Source organism: Triticum aestivum, chromosome 5A (genome assembly GCF_018294505.1).
Source record: "Triticum aestivum cultivar Chinese Spring chromosome 5A, IWGSC CS RefSeq v2.1, whole genome shotgun sequence".
Lineage (NCBI taxonomy): Eukaryota > Viridiplantae > Streptophyta > Magnoliopsida > Poales > Poaceae > Triticum > Triticum aestivum.
The window spans coordinates 674,873,373-674,898,601 of NC_057806.1; the positions used below are offsets into that span (position 1 = coordinate 674,873,373).

Genomic DNA, 25,229 nt, shown 5'->3' on the forward strand with positions numbered 1-25,229 from the left:
ATCAGAACGAATAGCAGAAGTAGGTGTAGGTGTCGCAAGCTTACTCATAACAGAAGGTGAATCAAGTGCAAAGCTAGATGGCAGTTCCTTACCTCCCCTCGTAGTTGAGGGATAGATCTTGGTTTTTGTATCTCTCAAGTTCTTCATAGTGTCCAGCGGATATAAATCCCAAGTGACTCAAAGGATAGAGCTATGCTCCCCGGCAACGGCGCCAGAAATTAGTCTTGATAACCCACAAGTATAGGGGATCGCAACAGCTTTCGAGGGTAGAGTATTCAACCCAAATTTATTGATTCGACACAAGGGGAGCCAAAGAATATTCTCAAGTATTAGCAGCTGCGTTGTCAATTCAACCACACCTGGAAACTTAGTATCTACAGCAAAGTGTTTAGTAGCAAAGTAATATGATAGTGATGGTAGCGGTAACAAAAGAGTAATGAAAGCAAAGTAATGTTTTTAGTGTTTTGTAGTGATCGTAACAATAGCAACGGGAAAGTAAATAAGCGTAAACCAGTATATGGAAAGCTCGTAGGCATTGGATCAATGATGGATAATTATGCCGGATGCGGTTCATCATGTAACAGTCATAACATAGGGTGACATAGAACTAGCTCCAATTCGTCAATGTAATGTAGGCATGTATTCCGAATATAGTCATACGTGCTTATGGAAAAGAACTTGCATGACATCTTTTGTCCTACCCTCCCGTGGCAGTGGGGTCCTAATGGAAACTAAGGGATATTAAGGCCTCCTTTTAATAGAGAACCGGAACAAAGCATTAGCACATAGTGAATACATGAACTCCTCAAACTACGGTCATCACCGGTAAGTATCCCGATTATTGTCACTTCGGGGTTAACGGATCATAACACATAATAGGTGACTATAGACTTGCAAGATAGGATCTAGAACTCTCATATATTGATGAAAACATAATAGGTTCAGATCTGAAATCATGGCACTCGGGCCCTAGTGACAAGCATTAAGCATAGCAAAGTCATAGCAACATCAATCTCAGAACATAGTGGATACTAGGGATCAAACCCTAACAAAACTAACTCGATTACATGGTGAATCTCATCCAACCCATCACCGTCCAGCAAGCCTACGATGGAATTACTCACGCACGGCGGTGAGCATCATGAAATTGGTGATGGAGGATGGTTGATGATGACGACAGCGACGAATCCCCCTCTCCGGAGCCCCGAACGGACTCCAGAACAGCCCTCCATAGAGGTTTTAGGGCTTGGCGACGGCTTCGTATCGTAAAACACGATGATTTCTTCTCTCCTATTTTTTTCTCCCCGAACGCAGTTATATAGAGTTGGAGTCGGAGGGTCTCCAGGGGGCCCACGAGGTAGGGGGCGCGCCCTAGGGGGCGCCCCCCACCCTCGTGAGAAGGGTGTGGGCCCCTGTTCTTCATCTTTGGCGAGGATTTTTTATTATTTATTGTAAGATATCCCATGGAGTTTTAGGTCATTCCGAGAACTTTTGTTTTCTGCACATAAAACAACATCATGGCAATTCTGCTGAAAACAGCGTCAGTCTGGGTTAGTTCCATTCAAATCATACAAGTTAGAGTCCAAAACAAGGGCAAAAGTGTTTGGAAAAGTAGATACGTTGGAGACGTATCAATCAGCCACACCAAGGTCTTTCATCTCAAAGTTCTGAGACAGAAACGACTTGATCTCCTCAATGACTTTGGGGTTGGTTTCGAATATCAGTATGTCATCAACATACAAGCATAGTATAACTCCTTCGCCCCCACCATGGCGATAGTATACACATTTGTCAGCCTCATTAACAACGAAACTAATAGATGTCAGAGTTGTATTAAACTTATCATGCCATTGCTTAGGTTCTTGCTTCAGGCCATATAAAGATTTCAGCAACCTACACACCTTTCTTTCCTGACCATCTATCACAAAGCCATCTGGCTGTTGCATGAAGATTTCCTCGTTTAGCTCTCCATTTAGAAAAGTCGTCTTAACATCCATTTGGTGGATGAGAAGACCATGTGAGGCCACCAACGAGAGTAATACTCGAATGGTGGTCAGTCTAGCCACAGGTGAATAAGTGTCGAAAAAATCTTCCTCTTCTTTCTGGTCATATCCCTTGGCCACAAGCCTAGCCTTGTATTTTTCAATCATACCATCGGGCCTAAGCTTCTTTTTGAACACCCACTTACATCCTAATGGTTTGCAACCATAGGGACGCTCAGTGATCTCCCATGTCCCATTAGCCATGATGGAATCCATCTCGCCACAGACCGCATCCTTCCAGTAGTCAGCTTCTGGAGAGGCATATGCTTCTGAAATAAAAGTGGGAGTATCATCCATGAGGTACACGATGAAATCATCACCAAAGGTCTTTGCAGTCCTTTGTCTCTTGCCCCTACCAAGAGTTTCCTCGTCATCCTCCTCAGGATTTTCATCATGTGTTTGTTCATAATAATTCATAGGAATGGCAGGCTCAGGAGTCTCCTCAGATTCCTGTCTAGAAGTGCTTTGCATATCTCTCATAGGAAAAATATCCTCAAAGAATGTAGCATCCTTAGACTCCATAATTGTACCAACCTTCTGTTTAGGTACCTCAGATTTCACTAATAGAAATCTATAGCCAATGATGTTCTTAGCGTAGCCCAAATTAACGCACTCCACAGTCTTGGGGTCCAAGCTTACGCTTTTTGGGGATCGGCACATTGACTTTCGCCAAACAGCCCCAAGTAAGCAAGTACGAAAGTGTTGTCCTTCTCTTCGCCCATTTCTCATAGGGCGTGATCTCATTATCCTTTGTCAGAACTTTATTCAGGACATGACATGTCGTCAATATAGCCTCCCCCCACCATGCCTTGGATAAACCCGATGTATCTAACATGGCGTTAACCAAATCAGTTGGAGTACGGTTTTTCCGCTCGGCAACCCCATTTGACTGAGGTGAATAGGGAGGCGTCCTCTCATGAATAATTCCATGTTCTGCACAGTAAGAATCAAACTCATTAGAGAAATACTCTCCACCGCGATCTGACCGAACTCATTTTATTTTATTTTCAAGTTGATTCTCAACTTCCGCCTTATAGATTTTAAAGTATTGTAGAGCCTCCTCTTTAGTTTTTAAAAGATATACACAACAATATCTAGTAGAATCATCTATCAGTGTCATGAAGTATCTTTTTCCACCTTTAGTCAATACACCATTCATTTCACAAAGATCAGAATTTATGAGTTCTAACGGCGCAAAATGTCTCTCCTCCGCAGCCTTATGGGGCTTGCAAGGTTGCTTTGCTTACACACACGAATGGCACTTAGAACCTTTGGCTAAAGTGAAACTTGGGATTAAATTCAATTTTGCTAACCGCGTCATACTACCAAAACCAATGTGACAAAGACGTGAATGCCAAACTTCTGTTTCATTAACACTCAAATGAATATTGTTCACGACTTTATTACAAAAATCCGCGAGGGAAAAGCGGAACAGACCTCCGCATTCATAACCTTTTCCAACAAACAGTCCATATTTCGTAACAACTACTTTATTAGACTCGAATACCAATTTAAACCCTTCTCTACATAGAAGGGAACCACTAATGAGATTCTTCATGATGGCGGGGACATGCTACACGTTCTTCAGTTGCACGATCCTTCCCGAAGTAAACTTCAGATCGACCGTGCCAACGCCATGAACAGAAGCACTCGTGCCATTCCCCATCAGTACGGACCCGTTCCCTGTGGCCTGATAAGAAGAAAACAATGAAATGTCAGCACACACATGAATATTTGCACTTGTGTCAATCCACCAATCGGTAGACTGACAAACTGAAAAATACAGTAAACAAATTACCGTACCCAGATGGCCCACTCTCATCGTTGCTCACAATCATGTTGACAATCTTGGAGTCCTGTTCTGGCTTCTTAAACTTGTTTGGGCACTTGGCAGCCCAATGTTCATCTGAACCACAAGTGAAACAGCCACCCTTCTTCTTATCTTTCTTGAAGGTCTTCTTGCCCTTCTTCTTAAACTCGGTATTCTGTTGGACACCAGTCTTCCCCTTGGGCTTGTTGGGGTGGAAGTTCTTCTGCACCACATTGGCGACAGAGATCCCTTCGGTCCCTTTTCCGTGCGAGTCCTTTGCCCTCGAATTCCGCTCCACACTCAGATGGCCAATGACATCCTCAACTGAGAATTCACGCCTTTGATGTTTTAGAGTAGTGGCAAAGTTCCTCCAGGAATTGGGTAACTTAGCGATAATGCAACCCGCGACAAATTTGCCCGGCAGCACACACTTGAGAAGCTCAAGCTCCTTAGCAATGCACTGTATCTCATGAGCCTGTTCTAATACAGAACGGTTTTTGACCATTTTGTAATCGTGGAACTACTCCATAATATATATCTCACTTCCAGCATCCGTTGCGCCGAATTTAGATTCGAGCGTCTCCCACAAGTCCTTGGCAACCCGCATATGTAAGTATGCATCAACTAGCTTATCTCTGATCACGCTCAGAACGCATCCAACAAAGACGACAGTGGCCTCCCTGAACGCCTTCTCCTGTTCAGGAGCGATCGTTCCCGTGAGAGTAACACCGGTGACCCAGAACACGTTCATGGCCGTGGGCCATAAGACGGTTTTAGTCTGCCAACTCTTAAAGTATGTCCGCGTAAATGGGGCTGGTTTCAGTGCAGCAGCAAAACCATGGATCGAAAATTGCCTACACATATTAGGTTTTTGGATTGTTGAGAAATTAAGCAACTGTTCGATTAATTTAATCCAATAATAAATCATGAAACATGACATAAGCAGTGCTAATGACATACTGAATTTTGATGATGTACGCACGCACTAGGCAGATAGTAGAAACATCTATGCAAACCACTAGTACTGCACACATGAAAGTAAACAGGAGCGGTGTAAATGTGTTATACCCTCCAGTAGGCCAGTCGGCCATAGCAGCAGCGGAGGCGTCGGCCTCGTCTGGGATCCTCTTGTCCGCAGTAGCCTTCCCGGTAGCCGTACGATTGGAGTCAGTGCTCATGAAAGACGAAGGTGACGCAGAAGTAGTCGACGTAGATGAAGTAGTTGAACCAAGGTGAGCAGTCGCGTAGGAGAAGCTCCACAAAAACCTAATCACCTCTCTCCCGTACAGGATCTGGAGAAGCGGGGTTTAGGAGGCCTGCTCTCCCGTCAGCCGTGTACGCGGTAGACGAGATGAGATCACCGAGGGCAGCAACCGTGAAAGGAACGACCAGGGAGCAGTGGAGGTGTGAAGCGCATGGAGCTGAGCTGTGATGCCTCATATATATAGCCAGTCGGGTAGGAGAACGGTCCAGCAATAAAACCATTTAATTGCAGACATTTCATCTCCATAAAAACGCGTTTAATTAGAGACGTTTCCATCTCCACAATAAAAATGTATTTATTATGGATGTTTTTATTTCCGCAAAGAATATGACGTCTCACATTCATTTTGTGTCTGTAATGGACTCTCCAATTTTGACCGGCAAAACATTGCATCGGCTCGGCTCATTCCCGCAAGTGCGTGTCGTGACGAGGCTGGCGGCGCAGGAGGAGCGCGCGTGTGGAACACCTCTCCTTCCTTCACACCAACTCATACTAGTGGGAGAAGAGCTCACCTTATAAGTTGGTGTACATCTCTCTCAACTAGCCATGTGGGACTAAACTTCTCATTACTCAATTGACAGCATGGGCCCTTAGGAATTTCCTAAAATTGTTAAGTGGGCCTGTAGCCCAACTAATATTCAACAATTATGAAGTCTGGAGACCGTGATAAAACCTCAAAGACAATAGCCAGCTAGCTAGGTGAATTCAGGATCTCATTCGCATGGAGTAGTAAATGTTAAATTTCGTGCAAGTATTTGCTGCTGGGATAGTTTGTGAGATTGCGAGTTGTGACCACGGATCATGGCATCCTGCGCTTTCCTTTGCCCCCCAAATCCTCTGTCCGACTACTTCTTTGGTTTTAGTATGTGACAAACCCTATAAGGAGAGGTAGAGTGTTTGTCATGCTTTGATTTTTCCATAGAAATTGAGTGTATTTAGATCTATATGTTGAAAGTTGCAACCATCGCCACAAATGTAAGCTCTAACTTTGTCTTATGTTGTGGGGTGTGTTAGGGGGAGGACCGAAGGATAGAAGAGCCGTTATTTGGGTTTTGGGACTTAGGCCTGGTAAATTGATCGATGTGGTAGGTCCATAAGTGGTTTGTTGGAATGGGATCAGTTGTAGGCTAACCATAGTGCGCAAGGTAGTAGAGCACGATGGCGTCCCAAGTCCTCGTATGTTCTCTTGGGAATAGTGGCGAATGAACTGTGCAGGCTTTAATAGATTTGAGCCTGCCCTCCAGCAATGCAAAATAGAAATTAATAGTTAATAGTACATGTTTCTAGTAGTATTATAACAATTCTAGCCTTCTTTTAACAAAAGAATTGAGACTTAATGGTCTTTTCTTCACACCTTTGACTTTGAGCCTACCCTTGATTTTCCTCCAAGATTCGCCACTGCTTGGGAACATGGTTGATGTGGTGAATTAGTGATGCAGAGGTAGTTTTTTTCTCACAAAAATCATGTCTGGTATGAAACTGGTAATTTTGCAAATGGTCTTCTCATATGCTCGCTTGTTTAACTTAAGAGTCTACTTCTTAACCATGTTTTGGATGCTCTGGCTCATAGATATCACACTTTTGCAGATGGCCTTCTTGTATACTCGCTTGTTTAATTTAAGAGGCTGCTTCTGAGTCGTGTTTTGGATGCTTTGACTTGAAGAGCTCACTTAGATCTCAATTTGCTATAGTCTACTTTTATCAAGTTTCTCTCATGAATGGAAGTTTTAGACAAGGAAAAAAATGTGCTGGTAGGTGAACATGTCGAAGAAGGTCGAATGGTTTAAATCCAAAAAGTTTGATCCCGGGAAACTTATCATCAGATTTCAAGTAGAATATCCCTGTCTTTAATAATTACCTATGTAATCGAGGACTTGGATCTAGTGGCCTTATGGAGAAAGGGCTTCGTATCTATACTACTTATAAAAAAGCAAACATTATCTTCTCTAAATGCACCCCACAAAACGTATATGGATACATTACCATCGCATGATTAGTCCCACTAAACTCAATCTGACGGCTAGCCTTAACCTAATCTGTTCTCTGTGTGCATTTAGCAATTTACATTGACTGGCCGTACTCCACCGTGGAGGAAAATATGAAAGTCCACGCCTGGTCAATTAGGAAATTATAATCACGGACACATCCTATTAAGATACTAATCACGGGCGCATCTAATTATTAGGAAACTAATCACAAACGCATTTTATTATTAAGAAAATAATCACGCGCATCCTACTATTAGGAAAATAATTACAAGCCATCATATTAGGAAATTAATCACGGACACATCTAATTATTAGGAACTAATCGCGAGCACATCCTATCTCTCCTATCAGGGAATCGCGATCGTGAGTCGCCAGCCGTCACCAGCCCACCACCCACGCGAGCCACAGTGGGAGACACGCGAGGAGGAGCTGGGCTTCCTCCAAACACACACACGTGCCGTCGCCGCATTCGTCTTCTGCCTGGAGGTTAGGTCACTCTTCTACTGTCTGCAACGACTTCGTCCACGTCCTAGGCATGCTCTTCCGGAACCACCGGCATCCGCGTCAACTTCAGCTCCATCCACAACACCCACGCTGACAACCACCCACCACCGACGTTCTTCAAGTGGGGGCAATGCTGAGTATCCTGGACCAGTATAAGCGGGCCAAAAAAATCTGCCCCCACAGCCATGCATGTAGATTCGCCTGGTCACCAACCATCGTCGTTCCCAGGGCAGCGCATTTCTCGGCCACTGCGCAGCAGGTGAAGCTAATCACGGCCCCATCTCACTCGCCCGAAGCCACCGCCAACTCCCTCAGCTCTGACGTATGCTGCTCCGTTGGACACGCTTGTCCAGTACTCACGCGTGGACGATGTCGTCCAAAGACATCCTACCTTCGTCGGACGCTGGCACTCCCCACGCCCCGGTGCGTGGAGGCCGCCGCCTCAAAGCTGGACGACTGACTCACCTGCGTCGACAACGCCGCCCAACTGGTGAGAGGACATGGTCGCCGCGGCCACTCGCAGGCGTGAACGACGGAGACGCTCGCCTTCACGCGAACACACCGCACGCACGCACTAATCAGGTAAGTATCGAGTGTTGTTTTTTTACTGTCATCGCTACCTCGTCGGTGGTGACACATCTAGAATTACAGGAACTAGAGATGAGGCAATGAGAAACAGAGAAGCGCTGGAGCACACACAGAGACACTCGCCTTCTTTCTTTCTACATTTTTTCACTGATTTTCGCGTACCTGTAACAGACATCCCTATTTTTTTAAGTACTGACTAGCGGTTATTACATTGCCAACTCATGACTACATAGCAAACTCACAGGCAAATTCGCTGAATCAAGACCTTACTTGCAGTCATGAAATTACGTTTCACTGGAAAAAAAACCAGAAGTTTGCATAAGTTTTAGTGAAAAAAACTAAAGTCCGCATAAGTTTTACTAAAAAAAACCTGAAGTTTGCATAAGTGTATTTGTTTGTCCAGCAGATACATGGCAATTGTAATTTTACATGAGCATTTTCATACCGTTCTTATCTACAGTTGAGTTAACATATTTTCCTGATAGAAAACTTGAACCACATACAAGAGAAGCAAAAATTGCATGTTGATTATGATGATGATGAATGTAGGATATTTTGTGGTCATGGTAAATTCTCATATCATTTAGTACGTAAACAATATTTACAATTTTATTTTATTACCATCAATTGTGTTGAGTTTCTCTCATATATATGTATTGACCCTCTTCTTTAATTTAGATGTGGCGGATGCGGAATGAATTCATACCACATGACCGCACACGAGCAATTCAAGAGGAATTGGCGGGATTCTTTCTTGATCACGTCATACATAAAGATGAAGAATGCCATGTGGAAGTTGAAATTGATTTTAGATGTTAGGGATTGTAAGAGATGTTATATTGTATATATGTAGTAGCGTCGGATAGATATATACGAAAACTTATTGTTCGACCAATCTCGGAGAAAGAGAGGTCACTTCTCTCTATATATGTTCATGATGATCTTGTGTAATTCTTGATTGGAGTTTGTTGGCACTGAAACGGTTCCTTAGCTTGTCCTAAGTGACATTTTCATGTGTGACTATACTTGCATAAATGTGTGCATATGAAGAATCATGATGAATCTTCTAAATAATTTTGAGTTTTATACATTGGGAAAAGTGGGTGGTCTTTTAATAAAGGAGATATGTTGATTAAGGAGAAACGATATTTCAAATTATTTGTACGAGTTGGGAATAAGAGATCGTGTACTTTATACGGAAATTCCAAATTTATGAATAAATTTGTCTTGTTTTAAGTTTCTAATAATGTGTTAATCTAAATAGACGTGTGTTGCACGTGCACATTTATTAGTCCAAATAGACGTGCATTGCACGTGCACACTTACTAGTTGTTATAGGAGCCTTCTGCTGAATCACGGTCTCGCCAAGATTGCCTTCATCAAAGGGAAGGGCGAGTACATAATGAAAGTTATTTGGAGTAGGAATGGAAACTCAGAAGTTAGATTAGGGCAATTACATAATGAGAGTTATGTGGTATGTGCAAATTGGAATTGGAATGGAAATATGGAAGTCGATTAGGCCTCATTTTGCATTTCGCATATGTGCCTGAAATTCCTAGAGACGGTCATATGTATAGGAAATTACAAATAAGAAAACTATACAGACATATACATACTTTATTAGGAAATGGTCAAAAGTAATACTACCTTTGTTTCAAAATATAAGACATTCTTGTAAGAGACGAGCTGAAGTTAGTACTATGACATAGGGATATGAGAAAAAGTCCTATAGTGGAACGTTGCGTTTATATTTTTCAGTTTTTGTATTCAATCATGCATACCAAGACAAGTCAGGCTTGCTACTTGATTTTCGGATAGCATGCATGGAATTGCACTAAAAAAAGTGCTTGAGCTACCGGTCCATACATGCATTATTTTCCACTAGATACACGGTTATGAGATCTGACTTGGTAAGGATGTCATCTGGGAACATCCACATGAAGAATGTAAGCAAAACACTGAGCTACTATTGCTGAGAAGAAGGGATATATTCGAAAACGAGAGATCGCGCAGACACGCTAAAGGTACTATTCCGATGGATGCAGACCTACTAACAGACTGTGGACTAAATGTCAGAGAAGGGAACAAATTGCGGACTAGCTATCAGCAGTGTTACGTACCAGGCATATTCTCCGGCCACAAGCACGCGTGCGCACATGGCTAATGCGCGTGTTGCATCACTAACGCATGGGCTTTGGATTCTGATCCCTTCCGAGCCGAACCTTCTTCCTCGCCGGGGACATCACATCCACATATCATATGGCCAAAGTCCGGAGTGAAAAAAATGAAGGGATTGTGAAGCATATGGTGCAATGAGACCGGGACCTGGTAGAGAGTTGAAAACGCGCATGCGCCTGCGCCTATAAGTAGTCCTCCTGCCCAGTCGCAACCAACACACACACACACACACACACACACACACACACACACACACCAAGAGATCGAGAAACCAATCGAGAGTGCAGCCTGAAGCAAGTTATATACACTCCAGTTAGCTCAGAGACCGTCGTGATAGTCATGGGGTGCCATATTAGTCCGTCCATAAAGGGACTTGTTGCTACGTTCTCCATCCTCCAGGTGTGCTTGATCATCTGTGCCGCCGCCGCTGCCCCGAGCAAGATGGTGAGGCTGGTGCCGGCGATGTACGTGTTCGGGGACTCGACGCTGGACGTGGGCAACAACAACTACCTGCCGGGGCCGAACGTGCCCAGGGCCAACACGCCCCTCAACGGCGTCGACTTCCCCGGCGGCGCCCGGGCGACGGGGCGGTTCAGCAACGGCTACCACGTCGCCGACTTCATCGGTGCGTACCTTGCTAGACTAATACTGTATCAGTTCATTATATATAAGCATGATTGATTGATCGTTTGAATGCATACGTATGTCCGCAGCAATGAAGCTGGGGCTGAAGGAGAGCCCGCCGGCGTATCTGTCGCTCGCGCCACGCCCCACCGCCCTGCTCCTCAGCGCTCTCGCCACAGGTGTGAGCTATGCTTCTGCCGGAGCCGGCATCCTGGACTCCACCGTAAGTTCATTTTGGCCCATCTTTTGCACGTGCATGCTACCTACCATCCATCACGAGTTCCACAAGCACGCATGGTGGAGACAAGTGAGTAAAGCTAATGCATTGCGTGCATGCATGCATGCAGAACGCGGGGAACAACATCCCACTGTCGAAGCAGGTGCGGTACATGGAGTCAACCAAAGCCGCCATGGAGGCCAGGGTGGGGAAAGCCGCGGCGCGCGTCCTGCTCTCGAGGTCCTTCTTCCACTTCAGCGTCGGCAGCAACGACATCTCCGTGTTCGCGGCCGCGCAGCCAACGGGCGACGTCGCCGCGCTCTACGCCAGCCTCATCTCCGGCTACTCCGCCGCCATCACGGACCTGTACGGCTTGGGCGCGAGGAAGTTCGGGATCATCAACGTGGGGCTGCTGGGCTGCGTGCCGGCGGCGCGGGCTCTCAGCGCGACTGGCGCGTGCAACGACGGGCTCAACCAGTTGTCAGCCGGCTTCAACGACAAGCTCAGGTCCCTCATGGCCGGCCTCGCCGCCCGGCTGCCGGGCCTCGACTACTCCCTCGCCGACAACTACAACCTCTCGCAAGTCACCTTCGCCAACCCAGCGGCATCCGGTACGTACTCCGTACCTTACTTCTTTTCCATGGATACGGATGAGTACTTGATTTGCAAATACCTAACTTCTGGAAGGAAGTTAAACTCTTAATGATGAGCATTAGCAGCAAGCACTTGTACTAATCCACGTGATTTGATTTGATTGTGCAGGGTACGTGAACATAGACAGCGCGTGCTGTGGGAGCGGGAGGATGGGAGCGGAGAGCGACTGCCTGCCTAACTCCACGACGTGCGCCGACCACGACCGCTTCGTCTTCTGGGACCGGGGGCATCCCTCGCAGCGCGCCGGAGAGCTCAGCGCCGCCGCATACTTGGACGGAGCGGCCGGGTTCACCGCGCCCATCAGCTTCGATCAGCTGGCCCGCAAGATTTAGCTACCTAGGTCGGCATGCACTCCACACGCGCATGCTACTCGTGCACTCCACGCGTTCATCCACTTATTTTCTTTACAGATATATATACTACTCCCTCCGTCTCAAAGTAAGTGACTCAACTCTATACAAAGTTAAGTCAGTTATTTTGAAGCGAAGGGAGTATAAAGCTACTACTAGTAGATTGAGAATTAGCCACGCAACAGAGTGATTCAGAGTGTCTGAAGGCGAAATATGTGTAAGCACAGTAAGGAACCTGTCTGGTTCTGATGTTGCGCAGGGAAGAATAAACAACACTATAGTAACATGTTAAAATGTTAAATGATAAGGTCAATAAAGCGGAATAGAAGTCTCTTGTCAACGTCAGTTTCTCCTGTCTACAGATTGGTCTCTGAATTAATTACTATCTGAAATCATTTTTGTATGGTGAAATATCTGAAATATTCTTGGCTATTTTACGTGGACCTGTTTTTGGAGTTGTGATCATACAAAAATACGGGCTTATGGTTAACTGTTGTGGTTTACAATCAATATTAGCCATTGACTTATGACTAGAAACCACCCAGTGATGCTAAAGCTAATGCTAATCAAGAACTTAGAGCTCATTCGGTTTGGAATTTTGTTAGGACTCCCACATGATCTTCACCCACGAGATTCCCCCCTATGTTTAGGAATCGTGCCATAGGAATGAAGGAATCAGGCTGATGCTAATCAAGAACTTAGGAATTCTATTGGGGTTCTCCTCCCATCTGTTTGACATTCTAAACACATCGGTCTCCACCAACACAATCTCGGCATCCGTGTCTATGCGCGAGTCTGCCGCTTCCTGGAGCATCACTGCTGTTTACGGACCTCAGTCTGACAGTGACAAAGCCACTTTTATTGAGGAAATTAAGGGGATTAAATCTGCAATGCTCCCATCTTGGATGCTGCTAGGGGACTTCAACCTGATTTGCAAGGCCAAAGATAAGAGCAACGACTCCATTAATAGGAGACTTATGAATGCCTTCAAGTCGGCTCTGAACACACTGGAGGTTTCGAAGCTTCGTCTCCATGGACGGCGTTTCACCTGGGTCAGCAGCTGCATAGCACAAACCAGGACAAAAAATGATCATGTGTTCTGCACGACAGATTGGAGTTTGTTGTTTCCTCAGTGCCACTTGCGTGCGGTGTCTTCCTCCATCTCTGATCATTGTGCTATGATGCTGACTGGGCAGGTCTGTCAGCGTCAGTACTGGGGGTTTCGTTTTGAGGATTACTGGATTAAGCTTAGGGGATTCAAGGATATAGTCAGCGAGTCATGGGCTGCTGCAGTCTACCATGGCGATGCAATGTGGACCCTTCACCACAAGCTTTCGAGGATGGCTCACGCGCTTCGCATTTGGAGCCGCTCTCGTGTGGGTAACATCAACCTCTTGAAATGCATTGCGGATCAGATCATCATGGGTTTGGACCAGGCTCAAGATAGTAGGGGTTTGACCATCGCGGAGATCGCGCTGCGGGTGTTCCTGAAGCTTAAGTTTCTGGGTTTGGCTGCAGTCCAGCGTATCCGCATCAGACAACGCTCCAGGTTGTTTTGGCTCCGCGCAGGTGATGCTCACTCAAAGCTTTTCTTCATTAAGGCCAATGGCCGAAGGCGCAGAAATTTCATTCCCTTGCTGGAAACTGATCACGGCCAATTAACCCTGCAAGTTGACAAGCAACAAGAGCTTTTGAACCACTTCTCTGCATCTATAGGCACTTCGCGGGTGAGAGAGAAAACTCTGAACTGGGACTATTTGGGGCTGCCTACCCATGATCTGACCTCTCTGGAAGCTCCATTCTCTGCAAACGAGGTTCGTGTCGCGGTCATGTCACTACCTTCTGGCAAGGCTCCGGGTCCGGACGGATTTACGACTAGTTTTTTCAAGAGCTGTTGGGATCTGATTGGTCCAGATGTCACGGCCGCACTGAATCAGTTATTTAATCTTAGGGGTAAGAGATGGAATCTCCTCAACTCTGCACACATAACCTTAATCCCCAAGTCAGATGATGTTGTCCGTGTTAAGGACTTCCGCCCCATAAGTTTGATGCATTCAGTGGCTAAGATTCTGTGTAAAACACTCTCTCTCAGGCTTGCACCCTTCCTCTCCACTTTGGTGCCATACTCTCAAAGTGCTTTCATCCAGACTAGATGCATACAGGACAATTTTCTCTATGTGAAGAATGCAATTCGTATGTTGTACAAAAATAAGGAGCCTAGCCTCTTCCTGAAGCTTGATATTGCTGGTGCTTTTGACTCGGTCTCTTGGGGTTATTTGTTGGAACTGATGCAGCGGCTAGGCTTTGGCAGCAAGTGGTGTGACATGATCAGCCTGATCTGGGGTTCTGCTTCATCGAGAGTTATGGCAAACGGCGAACTTGGATATCGTTTTTATCATCGTCAAGGTCTGAGGCAGGGTGGCCCTCTGTCACCTATGCTTTTCACGATTGCGATCGCGTCGTTGCGCTGGCTGTTTCTAAAGGCTACTGTTGTTGGTGCTCTGACTCCACTCCATCTGCCGCCTTCTCAGCTGCGGGTGAGTCTATATGCAGATGATGTTGCCCTATTTTTATCTCCGACTTCTAGGGACATTGAGGTCTGCAAAGGAATTCTTTGTGCTTTTGGCAGCGCCTCTGGACTATGTCCTAACCTTACCAAGAGTGGTGTCTACCCTGTTTGTTGTGAAGAGCTTGACCTTCAAGCTTTGTTGCAAGCCTTCCCAATCGCGGTGATGCAATTCCCATGCAAATACCTCGGCCTAACATTACACTACAGGAAGATCTCGAGGAACGATGTGCAACCAACCCTGGACAAGATGGCCTCAAAACTTCAAAGATGGCGTGGCAAACTGCTCTCAAGCGATGCGAGGGTTTAACTCGGTCCTCTGTGCCATCCCCACATACCTCATCTCGGTGTTCAAGTTGGACATATGGGCCATCAAACAAATTGACAAACTCTGAAGGAACTTCCTATGGAGATCCAAACCGGAGGCCTCTGGAGGAATAGCACTTGTGAATTGGGCCACTGTCTGTCGCCCAAAGAGGCTTGGAGGTCTCGGTGTGATGGATATCAAGAAGTTTGGGCGTACTTTTCGGCTTCGCTGGATGTGGTTAGATAAGCAAAGGGAGATCAGGCCTTGGACTGGCTCCGTTATTCCTTGTGATGAGGTCGACCAGGCACTTTTCAGAGCATCCTCCACGCTTAATCTTGGGAATGGCAGGGACACCTCCTTCTGGCATGACAGGTGGCTTGACGGCCAAGCTCCCAAATTCATGGCCCCTGATCTGTTTGCACTAAGTACCAAGAAGAAGATTAGCGTTTCTGAGGCAATCAATGGCCAAGCCTGGATGGCAGGATTGCGGCGCATCACTCAGACCTCGCAGCTTTGTCAGTACACACACCTTTGGCTTAGACTACAACAGGTTCAACTTAACTCTGAAGTAGATTCAGTCTCTTGGAAGGGCACCACGGGTGGTGTTTACTCTGCACGATCAGCTTATCAATACCAGTTCATGGGCTCATACTCCAGTATCAATTTTGAGAAGCTTTGGAAGACCAAGGTGGAGGGAAAATGCCGCTTCTTCATGTAGTTGTGGTTGCGAGGTCGTGTCCTAACCAATGATAATCTCCAGACCAGAGGGATCCCTCATGCCGACTGTTGCCCTCTGTGCGATCAGAAGGAGGAGACACCCTTCCATCTAATTCTGAAGTCCCCTTTTTCTAGGGATGTCTGGCGGCTACCCACAACAACTGGCTATCAGACTGCGAGAATGACCCACCACCGGAGCCAGATTAATTTTCATATTTTTTTCTTTTCTTTTAACTTGCATTTCTGCCTGGGGCTGATCACGTCTTGGCCATCGGCGTCATGCAAGTTGTATCAACATTCTATTCCTCTTAATATTTGGGCGGTCAACTGCCAATTCCTCAAACAAAAAAGAACTTAGGAATTTTATCTGCATTAACTTGATTCCTTGAGATTCTTAACATTAGGTGGGCCAAGCAAAATCCATATGGATTGGAGTGTGCAAGGCGCGCACTACAATCATTTGCCTTTTATATCCCTCTGACTTTCAAACTCATGGGAACCAAATGAGATCTAAAACATCATATTATCAGTTTTCCATACATAGCCCCACGTGCTAACCCTTCACCCATAGCATCACCATGCTACATTGTGCATTCTCACGTACTCTTCTTTACATTGCTCCACCATGCACACCCACTGGTAGCATGGGTGATCAGGCCAGCTGTGGCGTGTGGTGGTCGAGATGCATCTGATGGCCTCAACAGTATTGTTGTCAATCTGTATTATGTCGATTTAGTATGTGGGGACCAGTGCCCATAGTCATGCATTAGGGATATACCAACTTTCGGAACGTCGTTACTAAATATTATATTGTCTATCCGTCTACTTTCTACAATGACATGTTCGTGTAAATTATTATAGTAAATGTCAAAGATTAACTTCGAGGGGGGAACCGTGACAAAAAGGAGAACCTACCAACACACTAATGTCGGTTCAATCACTTGTGGGAAGGCTCAATATTTCAACCATTGGGATTTTTCCTACGAGACCCTTTTAGATATTGCATTCAGACCTTTGGATCATGATATCAAGGTGTAAGTTCCAAGGAATACATCTTTGTGCACCTCATTTACATAAAAATATCAACATGAGCTCATATCTTATTTTATTTTAAAGTGTGGCTAGGTCTCAGTCAACTGAGACTTAACCAAGTCTAAGTCAAGTGTCATAACATGTAGGAAAGAAAAAAGGAATACTAAAAAGAAAAATCTGTACGAATCTTCATGTAAGATCCCACTAATATAGCATCGACTGAGATTTGATTAAGTCTCAGTCGACTGAAATTTAGCAATCCCATTTATTTTAAGAAATGCTAAAAGAATGGTCCCCTTTACTGGTGCACACCCGTTGACCGCCATTCACCATGTCCAAAGGTATCATCCGATGCTGCTATATGTCTTCTTTACTGGTGCACACCCTTGACCCTCCTGCGACATGTCCAAAGGCATCATCCAATGCCAATATATGTTGGAAATTCATGTTTTGATATAACATAAGAGTATAGCCCTTAGCAGAGATAACTTAACATGAGTGCAATCTCTGGTCTGTTTGGTGTAGATATTGGGCTCATGAAATTGAATTAGGGTCTAATTCAAATCGGCCACAATATTTAGAAGGATTGGAATTCATTTTATCTTGTATGGATGCACATATAATCCACAATTGCAATCCAAGGGGAGCGTCAAGTTCCAATATTCTGCTTGGTTGAGCAAAGTGTTAAATTGCATAATTTAAAGAGTATGCACATTATATGGTGATGTACATGTTTAAAAGTCAATTTTCCACAACATGTGCATATATTCAAATGTTCATATATCACTTTGCAATTTTAAAAGGGTTACATAAGAACAACTATATTTTGAAGAAAATATGATTATTATTTTCTTCTGAAACTATTCATGACAACATCAGTGTTCCAAAAAACGCGAAACCATTTGTAACAACAAGAAATAGTATATCTAGTAACATGACATCACTAACTTTCAACTATCTTACATGCGACAATAACATATTATGATGAATTAGTTGATAATAATTGAGGACACAAACTAGAACCATCAATCAAGAGTATGACTATGGCATCATAAGTGATCTGACACTTGACAACATCTTTTCCATAGATAGTTGGGCACGTCTAGGACAGATGATTGCTTCTTCCAAACTAATCCTGGGCCATCCGATCAGAATAATGGGTGCAAATTTTTGGAGGCCGGGCTCCATGGTGCCCTTTAAAAAAATGAAAATCATAGTGAAAAGTTCCAAAAAAAATGAAAAAAATCCATGGAAACTTATATATTTCCTGCAGAAACGCGTGAAAAACTCGGTTTAAAAATTTGTGATTTGTATGCTGTGCAAAAAAAAATCTGGCCCGACAAAAAATGTCGGCCCATTTTGGAAAATGCATATTTTCCTTTTTTTATGCCAAGCGTAAAGTATAATGTTATGAAAATTCGCACAATTTCTCGAAAAAAATGAAAATTCACACATACATAATATAGCTGTGCATGTATGTTCATAATTTTTTTAAGATTCACCGTCTGGAAAATGATATTGAGTTTATTCAGATGCATAGGAAGCATAATGCGCTAATGTTGGAAGCATGATTAGTGTCTAACATAAACTTTGTTCAACCATGTAGCATACATGTATTGTGAAACTACAAATTTGGTTATTGTGTAGCGAAGCTTCATTTTGTGCACTCGAAGCAAGAGAGAGGATTGTTGAATATAAATAGTAAGGTATTGAACCACACATGTGCGGCTACATCTGTTTACAATTGAGCATATGCTTCCAAGGAAGTGGAAATTCGTTTCCGACATTACTTGCATATATATTTCCATGGATTTTTTATTCACGTATATTTCTATCAAGATTTCTTCCAAATGAGATCAGAATTTACTTCCAAGGCAAACAAATTCTGATTCAGAATATAATGGACTTTGCTTCCATACAACAATACGAAACCATCATAGCACATCCACGGGGACGACGCCCCTGCTGGAACATGATCACCGTGTACAAAAGGGGTGTCTTAGTGGAGGAGAGTCTACGAGAATGGGGCTACAGTGACGACATTGGATCGAGGTAGCCTCATACGAGATTAGACTGTGTTGTGGCTAGGCAGGGCTGCAGGAAGACTTGGATTGTGTCCTTTGTGCACATGCCTCGATGCTCCGATGGGCCGCGACCTCCTTCATGCCGCGTCTTATGTGTCGCCATCTCCACCTTCGCTCTGGTTATGACGTTGTGTAGGAACCTTGATTTTGCTAACACCATGGAAGTGTTGGAAATATGCCCTAGAGGCAATAATAAGTTAGTTATTATTATTATATTTCATTGTTCATGATGATCGTTTATTATCCATGCTAGAATTGTATTGATAGGAAACTCAAATACATGTGTGGATACATAGACAACACCATGTCTCTAGTAAGCCTTTAGTTGACTAGCTCGTTGATCAATAGATGGTTACGGTTTCCTGACCATGGACATTGGATGTCGTTGATAACGGGATCACATCATTAGGAGAATGATGTGATGGACAAGATCCAATCCTAAGCCTAGCACAAGATCGTGCAGTTCGTATGCTAAAGCTTTTCTTATGTCAAGTATCATTTCCTTAGGCCATGAGATTGTGCAACTCCCGGATACCGTAGGAGTGCTTTGGGTGTGCCAAACGTCACAACGTAACTGGGTGGCTATAAAGGTACACTACAGGTATCTCCGAAAGTGTCTGTTGGGTTGGCACGAATCGAGACTGGGATTTGTCACTCCGTGTAAACGGAGAGGTATCTCTGGGCCCACTCGGTAGGACATCATCATAATATGCACAATGTGATCAAGGAGTTGATCACGGGATGATGTGTTATGGAACGAGTAAAGAGACTTGCCGGTAACGAGATTGAACAAGGTATCGGGATACCGACGATCGAATCTCGGGCAAGTATCGTACCGCTAGACAAAGGGAATTGTATACGGGATTGATTGAATCCTTGACATCGTGGTTCATCCGATGAGATCATCGTGGAGCATGTGGGAGCCAACATGGGTATCCAGATCCCGCTGTTGGTTATTGACCGGAGAGTTGTCTCGGCCATGTCTGCATGACTCCCGAACCCGTAGGGTCTACACACTTAAGGTTCGATGACGCTAGGGTTATAGGGAAAGTATGTACGCGGTTACCGAATGTTGTTCGGAGTCCCGGATGAGATCCCGGACGTCACGAGGAGTTCCGGAATGGTCCGGAGGTAAAGATTGATATATAGGAAGTATGGTTTTGGCCACCGGAAGTGTTCCGGGCATCACCGGTAGTGTACCGGGACCACCGGAGGGGTCCGGGGGTCCACCGGGAGGGGCCACGGGCCCCGGAGGCATACATGGGCCAAGTGTGAGAAGGGACCAGCCCCTAGGTGGGCTGGGGCGCCTCCCCACCAAGGCCCATGCGCCTAGAGAGAAGAGGGGGCAAACCCTAAGGGCAGATGGGCCCTAAGGCCCATGCCTGGTGCGCCTCCCTCTCCCCCCCCACTTGGCCGCCACCCCAGATGGGGATTGGGGCTGCCGCCACCCCTAGGGTGGAAACCCTAGGTGGGGGCGCAGCCCTCCCTCTCCCCCTATATATAGTGGAGGCAAAGGGGCAGCCCAACACATGAAGTTCCTCCCCTGTTGGCGCAGCCCTACCCCTCTCCCTCCTCGTCTCTCGTAGTGCTTGGCGAAGCCCTGCTGGAGTCCCGCGCTCCTCCACCACCACCACGCCGTCGTGCTGCTGCTGGATGGAGTCTTCCCCAACCTCTCCTTCTCCCCTTGCTGGATCAAGGCGTAGGAGACGTCACCGGGCTGTACGTGTGTTGAACGCGGAGGTGCCGTCCGTTCGGCACTAGGATCATCGGTGATTTGGATCACGACGAGTACGACTCCATCAACCCCGTTCACTTGAACGCTTCCGCTTAGCGATCTACAAGGGTATGTAGATGCACTCTCCTTCCCCTCGTTGCTAGATTACTCCATAGATTGATCTTGGTGATGCGTAGAAAATTTTAAATTCTGCTACGATCCCCAACAGTGGCATCATGAGCTAGGTCTATGCGTAGTTTCTATGCACGAGTAGAACACAAAGTAGTTGTGGGCGTCGATATTGTCAATTTACTTGCCGTTACTAGTCTTATCTTGATTCGGCGGCATCGTGGGATGAAGCGGCCCGGACCGACCTTACACGTACTCTTACGTGAGACTGGTTCCACCGACTGACATGCACTAGTTGCATAAGGTGGCTAGCGGGTGTCTGTCTCTCCCACTTTAGTCGGATCGGATTCGATGAAAAGGGTCCTTATGAAGGGTAAATAGAAATTGGCATATCACGTTGTGGTTTTGGCGTAGGTAAGAAACGTTCTTGCTAGAAACCTATAGCAGCCACGTAAAAACTTGCAACAACAATTAGAGGACGTCTAACTTGTTTTTGCAGCATATGCCTTGTGATGTGATATGGCCAAAAGGATGTGATGAATGATATATGTGATGTATGAGATTGATCATGTTCTTGTAATAGGAATCACGACTTGCATGTCGATGAGTATGACAAACGGCAGGAGCCATAGGAGTTGTCTTAATCTATTTATGACCTGCGTGTCAACATAAACGTCATGTAATTACTTTACTTTATTGCTAAAGCGTTAGCCATAGTAGTAGAAGTAATAGATGACGAGACAACTTCAAGAAGACACGATGATGGAGATCATGGTGTCATGCCGGTGACAACGATGATCATGGAGCCCCAAAGATGGAGATCAAAAGGAGCAAATGATATTGGCCATATCATGTCACTATTTGATTGTATGTGATGTTTATCATGTTTTACATCTTATTTGCTTAGAACGACGGTAGCTTAAATAAGATGATCCCTCACTAAAATTTCAAGAAAGTGTTCCCCCTAACTGTGCACCGTTGCGAAGGTTCGTTGTTTCGAAGCACCACGTGATGATCGGGTGTGATAGATTCTAACGTTCGAATACAACGGGTGTAAGCCAGATTTACACACGCAATACACTTAGGTTGACTTGACGAGCCTAGCATGTACAGACATGGCCTCGGAACACGGAAGACCGAAAGGTCGAGCATGAGTCGTATAGAAGATACGATCAACATGAAGATGTTCACCGATGTTGACTAGTCCGTCTCACGTGATGATCGGACACGGCCTAGTTGACTCGGATCATGTTTCACTTAGATGACTAGAGGGATGTCTATCTGAGTGGGAGTTCATTAAATAATTTGATTAGATGAACTCAATTATCATGAACATAGTCTAAATTGTCTTTGCAAATATGTTGTAGATAAATAGCTCACGTTGTAGCTCCCTGTTTCAATACGTTCCTAGAGAAAGATTAAGTTGAAAGATATTGTAAGCAATGATGCGGACTAGGTCCGTAGTCCGAGGAGTGTCCTCACTGCTACACAGAAGGCTTACGTCTTTGATGCACCGCTCGATGTGCAAACCCCTACAACGTCGTCTGTGGATGTTGTGAACACCTGACAGACACATCCTGATGACTACTTGATAGTTTAGTGCACCATACTTTACGGCTTAGAATCGGGATTCCAATGACGTTTTGAACGCCATAGAACATATGAGATGTTCCAAGAGCTGAAATTGGGATTTCAGGCTCATGCCCGTGTTGAGAGGTGTGAGACCTCTGACAAGTTCTTTTGCCAACAAGATGGAGGAGAATAGCTCAGCTAGTGAGCATGTGCTCAGAATGTCTGGGTGCTACAATCACTTAAATCAAGTGGGAGTTAAACTTCCAGATAAGATAGTGATTGATAGAGTTCTCTAGCCACTATCACTAAGCTACTAGATCTTCGTGATGAACTATGACATGCAAGGGATGGAGTTGATCCCGGAGCTGTTCGCGGTGCTTAAGACCGCAAAAGGTAGAAATCAAGAAGGAGCATCAAGTGTTGATGGTTTAACAAGACCACTGGTTTCAAGAAGGGCAAGGGCTAGAAGGGAAACTTCATGGATGGCAAACCAGTTGCCGCTCCAGTGAAGGAACCCAAGGTTGAACCCAAACCCGAGACTAAGTGCTTCTATTGTAAGGGGAACGGTCACTGGTAGCGGAATTACCCCAAATGCATGGTAGATAAGAAGGCTGGCAACTTCAACAAAGTATATACGTGTTATTAATGTGTACCTCACTAGTACTCCTGGTAGCACCTGGGTATTGGATACCGGTTCAGTTACTATTATTGGTGACTTGAAGCAAAAGCTACGGACTAAACGGAGACTGGCTAAGGGCGAGGTGACGATGTGTGTTGGAAGTGTTTCCAAAGTTGATGAGATCACCATCGCACGCTCCATCTGCCTTCGGGATTAGTATTGAACCTAGATAAATGTTATCAGGTGTCTACGTTGAGCATGAATATGATTAGATCATGTTCATTGCAATACGGTCATTCATTTAAGTTAGAGAATAATGGTTATTCTGTTTACATGAATGATACCTTTCATGGTCATGCACCCTATGTGAATGGTTCATTGAATCTCGGTCGTGGTAATACACATGTTCACGCCAAAAGATGTAGAGTTAATAATGATAGTACCACTTTCTCGTGGCACTGCCGCTTAGGTCATATTGGCGTAAGATGCATGAAGAAACTCCATGTCGATGGATGTTTGGAGTCACTTGATTTTGAATCACTTGACACATGCGAGCCATGCCTCATGGGCAGGATGACTAAGACCCCGTTTTCAGGTACAATGAAACGGGCAAGTGACTTGTTGGAAATCATGCATGCTGATGCGTGTGATCCAATGAGAATTGAAGCGTGCGGTGGATATCGCTATTTTCTCATCTTCACTGACGATTTGGGTAGATATAGGTATATCTACTTAATGAAGCACAAGTCTGAAACGTTTGAAAAGTTCAAGCGATTTCAGAGTGAAGTTAAGAATCATCATAACAATAAGATCATGTTCCTACGATCTGATCAAAAGGGGATTTTCTGAGTTATGAGTTTGGCAATCACTTAAGACATTGTGGAATTGTTTCACAGTTGAAGCCACCTGGAACACCACAAGGTAATGGTGTGTCCGGACGTCGTAATCGAACCCTATGAGATATGGTGCGATCTATGATGTCTCTTACCGATCTACCGTTTTCATTTTGAGGTTATGCGTTAGAGACAGCTGCATTCACTTTAGATAGGACACCATCTAAGTCCGTTGAGACGACGTCGTATGAACATTGGTTTGGCAAGAAACCAAAGTTGTCGTTTCTTAATGTTTGGGGCTGCGATGCTTAAGGCTTCAGCCGGAGAAGCTCGAACCCAAAGCGGACAAACACATCTTCATAGGATACCCAAAGGTGACAGTTGGGTATACCTTCTATCTCAGATCCGAGGGCAAATTGTTTGTCGCTAAGAACGGGTCCTTTCTCGAGAAGGAGTTTCTCTCGAAAGAATTGAGTGGGAGGAAGATAGAACTTGATGAGGTTGTCGAACCTTTATTTCAACCAGAGAGTGATGCAACACAGAAAGATGTTTTCTGTGGCACCTACGTCTGTTGAATAGGAAGTTAATGATAGTGATCATGAAGCTTCGGATCAAGTTGCTATCGAACCTCGTAGGTCGACAAGGATATGTACTACTCCTGAGTGGTACGGTAATCCTGTCTTAGATATCATGTTGTTAGACAACAATGAACCTACGAGCTATGGAGAAGCGATGGTGGGCCCGTATTCCGACAAATGGTTAGAAGCCATGAAATCCGAGATAGGATCCATATATCAGAACAAAGTATGGACTTTGGTGGACTTGCCCGATGATCGGCAAGCCATTGAGATAAATGGATCTTTAAGAAGAAGACGGACGTGGGCGGTAATGTTACCGTCTATGAAGCTCGACTTGTGGGAAAGAGTCTTTTCACAAGTTCAAGGAGTTGACTACGATGAGAATTTCTCACCCGTAGCGATGCTTAAGTCCGTCGGAATCATGTTAGCATTAGCTGTATTTTTCGATTATGAAATCTTACAGATGGATGTCAAAACAAGTTTTCTTACCAGTTTTCGTAAGAAAAGTTGTATGTGATACAATAAAAGGTTTTGTCGATCCTAAGGATGCTAAAAGGTATGCTGGCTCCAGCAATCCTTCTATGGACTAGAGCAAGCATCTCGGAATCGGAATATATGCTTTGATGGAGTGATCAAAGCTTTTAGGTTTATACAATGTTTGCTAGAAACTTGTATTTACAAGAAAGTGAGTGGGAGCACTACAACATTTCTGATAAGTATATGTGGATGACATATTGTTGATCCGAAATAATGTAGAATTTCTGGAAAGCATAAACGGTTGTTTGAAGAGTGTTTTTCAAAGGAAGACCTGGATAAAGCTGCTTACATATTGGGCATCAAGATCTATAGAGATAGATCA

General features: G+C 44.8%; 1 protein-coding gene across 1 annotated transcript; it reads left to right on the forward strand.

Annotated features, from left to right (window-relative positions):
• Window positions 1-10,611: 10,611 nt before the first annotated feature.
• LOC123101783 (GDSL esterase/lipase At5g55050) lies at window positions 10,612-12,564 on the forward strand (the record flags this gene model as incomplete). The annotated part of the gene is made up of 4 exons (XM_044523076.1): window positions 10,612-10,999; window positions 11,088-11,221; window positions 11,346-11,826; window positions 11,978-12,564. Coding segments are annotated over 4 exons (1,227 nt in total), but the record flags the coding sequence as incomplete, so codon positions are not given.
• Window positions 12,565-25,229: the final 12,665 nt, after the last annotated feature.